At 41.4% G+C, this 12,480-nt stretch overlaps 1 protein-coding gene across 1 annotated transcript in view; it reads left to right on the top strand.

The window, feature by feature from the left end:
- Nucleotides 1–427: 427 nt before the first annotated feature.
- The window catches only part of LOC119660046, a 70,811-nt gene continuing 58,758 nt past the window's right edge, over nucleotides 428–12,480 (top strand). Inside the window, exon 1 of the mRNA XM_038068424.1 lies at nucleotides 428–1,043. Within this exon, the coding sequence (XP_037924352.1) occupies nucleotides 428–1,043 (616 nt within the window). The remainder of the gene's footprint in view (nucleotides 1,044–12,480) is intronic.

Genomic DNA, 12,480 nt, shown 5'->3' with positions numbered 1-12,480 from the left:
CTCTGATCTCAGAAAAGACGTGTGCTGAGTGTCGCTATTTTTACATCAGTTTAACGGTATAATCTGCGGGGATAAGACAGCAGGTCTGGGATCCAAAGATTTTCGAAGCAAACTGCTTTTTTTCGGAAATTTGTGAAAGGTGATCGTGAGGTGATTTTTTCTAATAGAAGAAAGTCAAAATTTTAATAAAATGTGATCAATGCCATGAGATATTCTGCGTTTGTTGCAATGAAGTGAATTCCAATTATAATATATTGAGTTCAATAACCCCCTCTTGGCAGTGTAAGTGTTGAAAAAGTGAAAAGTAAATATTTATCTTCAATTCTTTTTCTGGGCAAACGGATAGAAGTTGTGCTAGTGCTGCAGTGCTTGTTCGGTGCTAAAAGACCAAAAAGTCAATCTTTGGTTCGGTTTGCCATAGTTCAGAATGAAAGTACACATTTATGTATTCTTCCTTATTTGTTTGCTGATTGCAACGAATGGATTATTTGCAGCGGCCATTCTCTACCAAGATGAAATTCCCACGAACTATTTCAAGAAAGATGTTTCCTCTGAAAGTGACTTGAACCCTAAGCATTCCAAGCAAGATCACCGAAATGCTTTTAGCGAAATTCTTGAGCCAGATGTTGGGAATGGCTTTTCATTTAACAAACTTGAGACATTTAGTACAGAAGACTTAAACTATCACAATGACGACCCGAGGTATCTCCACGAGGATGCAGATTCGACAGGGTTTGATTCGGATGGGGATGCTAATTATGTTGTGGACCAACCGGATCTTTCTCATTACGATCATGACGATGGAGAAAGAAATTATTATAATGACCCGCCAGCTGAGCATAATCACGATCAGTTTCTTGCTTACAACAGGCGGCAAATTCCCGATAAATTGATGGAGACAGAAGAGATCATTACGAGGCAGGGACGAATCAGAGGAATAGTTCGAAAGATGCATCCTCAGTCCGGATTAGATGACGTCGATCAGTTTTTGGGAATACCATATGCTGAAGCACCAGTGGGGAGTAATCGGTTCATGCCACCAGGTAAATGCGTAAAATATGTAGGAACAAAGGAAGGAAAGTAACATTTAATCACATTTAAACATTTAAACATTTAATATTGAGGAAATGGGGTTTTTATAGCTATCATCTTTTGATATGGGTCTAAGTAAGATGATATTATCAATCAAATTTAAAAGCAGTTTTATTGAGTCGGTACATACTACTTACTTACTTACTTACTTTTGCTACTTTTGTCATTTGCAAGAGGGGCAGGTACGTATTCGAAAGATCATTTTGTAGATGATATTAGATACATACCAAGAAATTACCTTTATTATTATTTTGTTAAGGGAAAGTCGCACCGCGTCCTTGGAAAACTATTGTGCCCCTTTTACTGGTTATAGTGTACCTGTTGATCATAGTATCTCAAGCAGGCCTGTAACCGTTAGGAACTTTAGTATGTTCCCCACTTCCTGATGTTTCAGCTTTGCATCTGGTATTAAGTGTTTTCCCAGATGTCTCCACCTACTTTGCACAAGTGCCGGACACTGTCCGAGGACGTGTATAGAGGTTTCTTCCTCCTCCTCACAAAACCTGCAGGCAGTGTCCGTAGATATCCCTAGCTTCCCTAGGTGATAGTTCAGCCGACAATCACCAGTGAGAATTCCCACTATGATTTGGAGGTTCTTTTTGGTGAGGTTTAAGCAATCCTTTGGGATGGGTTCGTATCCCCCAATAAGCACCCTGGACTGCTCCATCCCTGGTAAGCCCGCCCAATATAGTTCCCTCAACCGTTTCTCTTCGTTTCTTAGATTCATAGCCATGAAACCGTTTCCGATTCCACAGAAGGGCCCCGTGTAAAGGCGTCCCTGCTCCCGTCTTGGCTGGTTCGTCCGCTGCCTCGTTGCCTTCCAACCCAGCATTGCCTGGAACCCAAAGTATCCAGACCTTGTTGGACGAGCCGAGTGTATTCAGTCTCTCAAGGCATTCCCATACCAATTTAGAGTTCACCTGGTTGGACCTAAGTGTCTTGATCGCTGATTGGCTATCGGTGAGAATGTTCTGCCCCCTGTACCTGCCCATTGGCTCAAAGTACATTTTCCTTGGACCAATGACACCGGCACCCGCTCCCTCTGCTGTGAGGGATCCGTCAGTATACCAAGAAATTACCTTACCGGAAATGCTTTTTCAAAAACATGTACGCGTAAAGGGGGAATGTAAACATTTTTTTCTTCAAATTTGGTCATGTAGGATATCAAATAAAAGCCTTCAATTAGTGCTTTTCGACTCCGATACTATTATTATTCTGTTAAGGGAAAGTCGCACCGCGTCCTTGAAGAACTATTGTGTCCGTTTTACTGGTTATAGTGTACCTGTTGATCATAGTATCTCAAGCAGGCCTGTAACCGTTAGGAACTTTAGTATGTTCCCCACTTCCAGAAGTTTCAGCTTTGCATCTGGTATTAAGTGTTCTCCCAGATGTATCGACCTACATTGCACAAGTGCCGGACACTGTCCCAGGACGTGCATAGACTCCGATATTAGTTTTGCCGTGAATTGCAAAGTACCTGAGTAAGAAGTCAAAATGAACACACTTGAAGTGAGACATTCCTGTAGAATATATTTCTCCCCAGCTCTTTTTTTATAAAAATTGGTTTACTGTCTGTCTGCCTGTCTGTCTGCCCGTCACACGCATTTTTCTCGGAGACGGTTATAGCGATTAACACAAAATTTGGTAGAAAGGTCGGAACTGTGAACGCTCACGCATATAGTGAGTTACATCCTTTTACGACGAATTCAAAGGGGGTTCCCCAGACATGCAAAAGGGGGGTGTAAGTTTTCTTTTCATCAAATATAGTCATGTATCAAATTAAAGGTCTCGGTTAGTATTTTTCGAAACCGGTCTTAATTTTGACTTTTGTTGAAAAGGTGGGGAGTGCGGGGGGTTAAAAGTGGTCATTTTTTTTAACGAACCCATTCTCAGAAACTACCAAACCGAAAAATCTGAAAAAATCAGAGGGCTACCACTATCTGGTGCCTAGGCTCCAAAATACCCTCCACACCGATACCTGTTCAAATAAAGTTAATAATAGTACATTACTATAATTTTTAGTAATTGACAGGAAAACCCCCCTTAAGTTCACCGTAGAATCACCAAATTTTTGCAGCAATGTAGGCTATAGTATGGAGTATGATCCTACCAAATTTGGTACTAACGCACTATTACTAACAAAGTTATACTAGGTCAAAACTGCCGCTCCTCTGCAAATTCAAGACTATGCATGGCAATATTACTTGAAAGTGAATATTTTCACATAATAACATATATGCATATTTTACGTGCTAAATACTAATGGGACAAATGCACACTCAAATCTTTTTATAAAAGAAATACACAAAACCTTTCATATCTGAAGCGTCTAGCTTCCGGTTTCCCCACTTGTTTGATTTTGTTGTAGGGTAAATTCTTCGCATTTTCCAATAATATTAAACTCCGAGTGTAAAGCGTATAAGGATGTCTATTATCAATATAAGGCCATCCATCAAATGATTTATTAGAATCGCTTTCTAAAAAATTGAGGGCAAAGGAATTTTTAACTGTATGACAGGCAACTGTCATGCGCTCGTCGCTCTTCACATCTTTCTTCTACCTTTGTCCCATTCACAAGCGGGGTAGGCTCGTGATCGGTTCCACCATTTTATTTAATCAAATGCATGATCTGGATGTAATCACGAGGCTTTCAAATCCCAAGCAACGTATCAAGCCATCGTTGTTTCGGGCGGCCTTTTGGTCGTTTACCATCGACTTCGATGTTCAGATCAATCTTGGCAAGTGAATTCTCGACAGCGCGAAGTACGTGATAACACCATTGAAGACGCCTCTCTCGCAATTTTTCCTCGATCGGTGCAATTCCAGATCGATCACGGATATCCTTATTTCTGATGTGAAAACGTGTCACACCACTAGTCCAACGCAACATCTTCGTCCCCATTATCGCAAGATGCCGTTCATTGTCTTCTATAGCTGGCCAACACTCAGGACCATAGAGAGCGACAGGACGGACGAGATTGCGTAAACTTTAGATTTCAGAAGTTCGCCGATACATCGATCACAAAAACACCAGTTGTGGAACGCCACTTCATCCAGGTTGCGTTAATGCGTGGAGCAATTTCATTGCGCAGTTCTCCATTGGCTGATTTTGGACAGGTCACTGCCGTTAACAGAACCGATCGATTTAAATATTTTGAGTCAGTGCCACCACCCAATGGAGAACTGCGTTGTGCTCCTCAAATAGGGAAGCAAAAATCTTCTATACCTGAAGTGTCGACCTTCCTGTTTCCCAACTTTTCTTTACTTTGTTACTTCAGTAAGACTCTGATTGCTAGATTTGTTTTGTGTAGCGTCTCGGGACCCAGAGGCGTCACGTAGGGCTCCTCTGAGCACTCGGCACAAGTTTGGTTTGGATGCCCCGATAGGTTGGCTGCTCGCTCAGTTCGTCGCTTCGCTTTTTCTAACGTCTGCTTCAGCTTTGGCTTTCGAAATTTTTGCACGATCCTCTGTTTGACTTTTCGGTTCGCCGTGCTCTCTCCGAGCAGATGCAGCATGCGCCTCTCTAGCCGTTGCCGTACCTTTCGAACTCTCCTGAGTCACCACACCTTCTTTTAATTCACTAGTGTATTTTGCCCAAGCATGGAATGCCGGGCCCGGTACTGAGCTAAAGTTGTAGCTGTTCTTGGACGAGCTCCGGCCGTCCGTTGTCAGAACAACTTAGTTACAGTGTCTGTTTCCCGTTTGGGGACCACCCTAGATGGCTACCTGACAAGAGTTTTCTCTGCTGGGGTACCTGGTACTGTTCATCATCATCATCATCAATGGCGCAACAGCCGGTATCCGGTCTGGGCTTGCCTTAATTAGGAACTTCATCCCGGTTTTGCGCCAATGCCCACCAATTCGATATACCTTAAAGCTGTTTGGCGTCTTGACTTACACCATCGCTCGATCTCAGGCAGGGTCTGCCTCGTTTTCTTTTTCTACCATAGATATTGCACTTATAGACTTTCCGAGCGGGATCATCCTCATCCATACGGATTAAGTGACCCGCCCACCGCCGGATTCTATCCATAACCTGACGGTCATGATATCGCTCATAGATTTCGCCGTTATGTAGGCTACGGAATCGTCCATCCTCATATAGGGGGCCGAAAATTCTTCGCAGGATTCATCTCTCGAACGCGGCTAAGAGTTCGAAATTCTTCTTGCTAAGAACCCAAATCTCCGAGGAATACATAAGGACTGGCAAGATCAATGTCTTATACAGTAAGAGCTTTGACCCTATGGTGAAACGTTTCGAGCGGAACAGTTTTCGTAAGCTGAAATAGGCTCTCTTGACTGCTAACAGCGGAGCGTGGATTTCATCATCATAGCTGTTATTGGTTTGACACCAGATAGGAGAAATTATCAACGGTCTCAAAAATGTAGTTTCATATCTTTATTCTTCCCGTTTGGCCAGTGCGGTTTGATGTTGTTGGTTGGTTGGTTTTTGGTGCTGACATTGCCACCATATACTTTGTCTTGCCTTCATTGATGTGCATCCCAAGATCTCGCGCTAATGGCCGCCTGCTTGATCAGGATGAAGGCAGTTTGTACGTCTCGGGTCGTTCTTCCCATGATGTCGATATCGTCAGGATAGGCCAGTAATTGGGTGGACTTAAAGAGGATCGTAACCTTGCATTTACGTCAGCATCACGAATCGCTTTCTCCAGGGCCAGGTTAAAGAGGACGCATGATAGGGCATCCCCTTGTTGTAGACCGTTGTTGACGTCGAATGGTCTTGAGAGTGATACTGCTGCTTTATCTGGCCTCGGACATTGGTCAGTTTCAGCCTAGTCAGACTTATTAATTTCGTCAAGATACCGCATTCTCTCATGGCCTCTCATGGCTTTAAAGTCGATGAAAAAATGGTGAAACTGAGGTCCATATTCCAACAGTTTTTCCATCGCTTGCCGCAGAGAGAAAATCTGATCTGTTGCTGATTTGCCTGGAGTGAACTCTCTTTGGTATGGGCTAATGATGTTTTGAGCATATGGGGCTATTCGACCTAGCAAGAGAGAGGAGAATAGCTTATAGATGGTACTCACTGCACTGTGTGATATATCCCTTTTTATGTATGAGACGAATAATGCCTCTTGGCCATTCGTCAGGCATTGATTCGCTCTCTCATAACTTGAGCATAAGTTGATGAACCACTTGGTGTAATCGGCTCCTGGCGACTTATGATTTTTAACCCGATGAATTGCACGGACTGTGACTTCTATACTTGGTAGTGGCATTATTTTTCCGTCGTCTTCAGTTGGCGGGACCTCCAACTCGCCAATGTTCTGATCGGCAGCATTGTGATCATGATGGGTGACCTGAAAGCCAAGAAAGCACATTGCTCGGACATGTGATAGGAAAGCACGATATTGACGATCGTAACGATAGTGATGAGAGATTTCCGGAGTTCTTCATCTTTCACCACCTCGGCACATTGATAGCACATTTTTCGAGCACAGAACCTGCCATTACGTCAATTGTGTTTCAACTGGCCGAGAGTATACGGGCAATCAGATTGACCACTTTGCCATCAACAGTGATTTACGAGCTGCCTCCTGGGTGTGCGTAAGAAGAGAGGCCCTGACATCGGTCAAATCATTCTCAATATCGAACACTTGCATGATCCTGCTCTCGCTTGATAGTGAGAGAGTCATCTTGCTGATAGGATGGCAGATACATGAGTAATTTAAATGAGAATATCGCTAAACGCTGAGCCGCCGTATGAACGCAATGATTTCGGTAGTGTATACCGCATCACGAAAAATATGGAATGTGGTCGCAAATGTTTCGATGGTTCTGTGAAGAACGTCAACGGTCGACTTGTCATCCACGATGATGAACAATTGAAGAGGTGCAAAGAACACTTCACCACGGTTCTTAACTGTATTACATCCGGTGAAGATTCTCCTCGTGTGGATCAAATGGTTAGTCACCTTAACAGGCGGATACGGACTATTCTTCCATGCAGAACATAAATAATTTCGGCTATCAATGCACTCAAACGGAGTAAAGTAGCTGGGCTTGACGTTCTGCTCGCATAGGTATTTATCGCTGCCTGTGCAGCTACCGCTCATAGTTTAGATGAATCTGTACAAAAGTGACGGCTTTGACCTATTATAACTCTGATAATAATATTATGATTTCCACCAAACTTGCTAGTATGATTGCTCTTTAGTATAGCCTTTATTACTGAAAAACGTGATGACATCAATTTCAAAAAAATGTACTTCAAATGATTATGGATATCGAATTGGCGGACCTTGTCGCAAAGCCGGGAAGTCTAGAGTTCCTTATTAAGGCAGGCCTAGATCGGATACCCGTTGTTGCGCCGTTGATGATGATGATGATGGTAACACACTATTGTTAGTTTTATTTAAACAAGTATGGTTATGGAGAGTATTTTGGGGCCTTGATACCTACCATATGCGTGGGCCATGATATTTTTTCATATAATATATTTGGGTTGAATAGTTTCTGAAAACGAGTCCTTGATGTAACTGACCCTTTTCTTGCAGCCCAGTTATCCCATTGCAATCAATGTCAAGAGTAATGTAGGTTTCTGATATAATAAATGTGATAGATAGACAAACGGATAATAAACCGTTATTTTGTTTAACACAAAACCTTAACTGTAACTTCTCATTTGCCGTGTGAAGTTTATGGGGAACATGCTCCATCGCAACAAACGTGCGTGTGGGATAGTATGTTTTCCACTCCCTTGCGAATTTGGGCATCTCGTAATTCTGTTTGCGATATGTGGTCGAACGCTCCGTCGATGTCCCAAAATCGTTTACAGTGCTATTTCTTTAATTTCTATGATATCCAGTACACTCGCCAGCTGATAAAAAGTAATTGACCTTCTTGCCGAGGAAGCGTATTAACATGGATATAAGGAATTACATATTAGAACGTTAGTTTTGATTTAGGTGTCTATGACCTTGTCCATGGATTGGAGTGCAAACGATATCAGACAACTTAATCTAAAAGATTTGGCGTTAAAGAGATCCTTTTTTGACCGCTTTCTGAAAAAAGACCGCGTCTGTATGTCTCGATCCCCTTGGTTATGATGCTTGTTACTAATCTCAGGAAAGATGCTACAATGGTTTCCAAATCTCTCTGAGTATTGTATACTGTAAAAATACCATTTACTTCTGATTTTAGTGGTTCCTATCCTGCTCCTGCTTCCGAGCATAATTCTTTTGATAGTTTGCAATTATCCTTTTTTAAGATTTTGTGTGAAACAAAACCGTATTAAAATCGATTCAGGGGGGCTCCCTGTACATGGAAAGGGGGGACTTAAAATTTTTTCACCAGATACAGTCATTTAGGGTATCAAATGAAAGGTACCGATTAGTACTTTCTGAAACTGACATTCGTTTCGGCGTGAATTGCAAAGTGGGCGGGTAGGAGTCAAAATATACGCACTTAAAGTGAGACAGCACTCATTTTCGGAAACTCGGTCTTTAACGGACCCATTCTCAGAAACTACACAACCGAAAAACCTGAAAAAATCAATACAACGGCACTGTATGGTGCGAAGTACCCTTCATACCAATACCTGTTCAAATAAAATTAATAATAGTACATTACTATAATTTTTCGTAATTGGCAGGGAGATCCCCTTTAAGTTCACCCAAGAATCACTAAATTTTTCAGGAATATAGGCTACATCATAGAGCATAATTTTACCCAATTTGGTGAAAATCGCACCATTACTACCAAAGTTATAATAGGTCAAAGCTGTCGCTTCTGTGTAAATTCAAGACTTTGAACGTCAATATCACTAGAAAATGGGTATTTTTACATAATATATGCATATGTTACGTGCTACATACTGATGGGACAAATCCACACTCAAATTTCTTTATAAAAGAAATACACAAAACCTTTCATACCTGAAGCGTATAGCTTCCGGTTTCCCGACTTTTTTTATCTGGTGTGGATTAAATTCTTCGCATTTGCTAATAATATTAGACTCAGATTGTCGAGCGTATGAGATTGACCATTATCAATACAGAGCTTTCCACCAAATGATTTATTTAAATCCCTTTCTTCAAAATAAAGGGCAATGGAATTTTTAACTATATGACCCGGAACTGTCATGCACTTGTCGCTCCTCACATCTTCTTCTTTTCTTTAGCGTTTGTCCCGTTCACAAGCGGGGTTGGCCAGTCGTGATCGGTTTCACCATTTCATTTTATCAAACCCCCGATCTGGATGTAATCACGAGGCTTTGAAATCGCCATCCAGCTTATCAAGCCACCGTTATTTCGGCCGACCTTTTGGGTACTTGCTATTGACTTCGATGTTCAGACCAATCTTACTAAGTGATTTCTTTTTATCGCGAATCACGTGACCATACCATCGAAGACGCCTCTCTCGCAATTTTTCCCACGATCGGTGCAACCCCATATCAATCGCGGTTATCCTCACTTCGAATGTAATCAAAACGTGTCACGACACCAGTCCAACGCAATATTTTCGTCTCCATTACCGAAAGACGCCGTGGAACTAAAGACAGCGACAGGACGAACGACATTTCGGTAAATTTTAGATTGGAGACGTTCGTTGATACGTCGATCATAAAGAACACCAGTTGTGGAATTAAATATTAAATATCTCATTAATATGACCTGGATGAAGTTACAATCCGGGTCGCATTAATGAGATATTTAAGTCTCTCAATTCTGGCCAGGTTACTGAAGCTGAGCAATTTAAATATCCCGAGTTAATGCTATCAGCCAATGGAGAACTTCGTTATGCTCCTCAGATACGGAAACACAAAACCTTTTCTACCTGGTTCCCCGGCTTGTTTTTCTTTTTCTGCCCTCCTTACTTTCTGCAAATGTCCCATTCTCCTTGCTTTGATAGTTGGCCTCATATGCATCAATGACGACTTTGTTGAGATCCTTTAACGCTATTTTCAGATATATTTCGCTCATAATGACACTGTATAGGAGTGACAATCTGTTCTCTTGTGATTCCTTACATCTTTTTCTACTTCCAAGTTGCCCTCAATGCCGACCCTGATTATTTAGTGATTCGACATCGAGGACGAAACTCTTCAATTCTTAATCAGCCTTTTGATCAGAGTATTTGCTGGAGTGTCTAGTGTCTCCTGCCCGGTGTTGGACGCGAATGTTGGCAGGTTGTCTGAATTATATATCCTCAGATTGTGCTCACTTCTTCGAGTAGTAGCGCATTATTCTTGCAGAGCTTGGTCAGTCTAACGACTGATGATTCCGTTGGGATATGGATATCGTCTCCTAGGAAGTATCCTGATGTGCACGACTGCCTCTTGAGTTCTCCCCCAAGCTTCCAGTGAGAATTGGACGGCCACGAGCTCTGCAGTTAGAAACTCTGAAAGACATGTATGGAAGTATATTCAACTGGATTTAAGGATGATGCAAACTTTTGGTTTTTCGCAAGAGGAATCCTAAATTGTTATGCTTCCTCCTTGCAAGTCGATTCCGGTACACCCAGTCTAAGTTGTTCTGCTGTTGGCTACAGTTCCACTTCCCTGCCGTTGGGAATCTCGGTAGGGTCTCTACCCGATGTTTTCTCCGGAGTATCTTTGCTTGGTTTCTCCCTGTGCACATGCACAGGCATGCCGCCAAATACGTAATGGATGAGGCAGTTACGACGTTTAGTTATTTCCGAAGATTAGTTGTCTACCTCAATTGTGAGAAGTTTGCATTTGCCTTCATCCTTGATTAGGAGGGACAGAAGCTTCTTTGTCTCAATCGCTGCGGCTTTGGGAAGGTAGACTGTCACCTTGTGCACCTCTGGTAATAGCCTTCCAACCTGGTAATTTAGGGGTTATCATCCTAAGCCAGTTTGCCTAAGACTTGGTTAAAAGTGTATGCCGGTGAACACGAGCTTATTAATCCATCCCTTCAATATCTGGATGACGATGAGGTCTTCGATTTCTTCCCCCTTAGGGAAATTACAAGCATTTTCTTCACCGTTTGTCCTGTTCACAATCTGGGTCGGCTCGTCGTGATGGGTTTCGCCATCTGGCTCTATCAAATGAAATTTCAAGGCTTTTAAATCCCTATCCAGCGTATCAAGCCACCGTTGTTTCGGCAGGTCTCTTGGTCGTTTACCATCGACTTCGATGCTCAAACCATTTCACCGCTGTATTTGCAACAATATTTAGTTACATATGGCGATGGCACAATGGCGTCTGATGTCATTATTATTAGGAACGACTAATTTGATTTAAAATGATTTTTTTTAGGACGAAACTGTTTCCCATGGAAAATCTTTCTTGAAAGTAAATTCCTCAAAATACTAAAGTTTTTTGAAAAAAAAATTATCCTGGCTTTACGCTCCACGGAAAAAACGTCATCATATCATAGTAAAATATTTATAGAAAATGAAGAAAAAATCATGAGATAAAATTACTTTCAGGAAAATTTATGCGAACAGTTGAAACTACTTCCTCCTTTGCAAGAAAAAAATTCAAAATTGGCATTGAATCAACTCGTCACATGTACATATATTTTCAAATTAGCTGCTTGGGACATTGCGTCGCTTTCATATTCTTTGCAGCACACTCGCGGTTAGTTAAAAATAAATTCTAAAATAAAATAAATCGGACGTTAAGGAATTCTTGTAAATGTTTCTACTACGTCATTTACGTTGTAGGATTAGCTTGCGAGGAGGAAGCGCACGCGATAAAAATATTAGCTTCGGGTCATTTATTTTCGTAACGCAGGTTTGATTTTTTCCTCTTTTATTTATTTTCGCAATCAAAATAAGTGAATGCAACTTTCACTACACGAAAAGCTGCCAAAAGATTTTATTTGCTATTTGGATGAGTTTTATGTTGTGCAACTATTTGGCAGCTTATCAACAAGATCCCGGCGTGAAACCGAATCGAATTAATGCCCATACGAGTAGGTCAGATAAGAATAGATAATTTGAGTGCATTTACGCTAATTCGAAGTGGACATAAACATTGAGCAAATGCTGGTATCCTTTTAAAAATAAGTATACGCACCAGCGGCTTTATCTACATGTATTATTAGGTTTAAGTTAATTTCCGCGTTTTTTATGTTTTTTAACGACATAAAACTAGATAAATTTCAACAAGAATAATTTTCATCGTTAATAACATCCCAGAGACTACGCAATATTTGAATTCCATTGATCGATCCGTTTTCCTACGTCTTGGTATCGCTGTCAGTCAGCGCGTGGGCCATTGACCGGAAGAGATAGTAATCCGGCGGAGCGATGCCTGGAGAGTAGGTGATGTGATGTGATGTCATATTATATTATATATAATATTGCAATATTACAAAGTAATACCACTGACATGACTTTTCATTATTCTAGTCACATACAATATTTTCACACTTTGTTTAGAAGTTATCTTTGCTT

The sequence above is a fragment of the Hermetia illucens genome, chromosome 6 (genome assembly GCF_905115235.1).
Source record: "Hermetia illucens chromosome 6, iHerIll2.2.curated.20191125, whole genome shotgun sequence".
NCBI lineage: Eukaryota > Metazoa > Arthropoda > Insecta > Diptera > Stratiomyidae > Hermetia > Hermetia illucens.
Note: the sequence above shows the minus strand (reverse complement) of the source record. Positions and strands in the feature narration are given on the sequence as shown.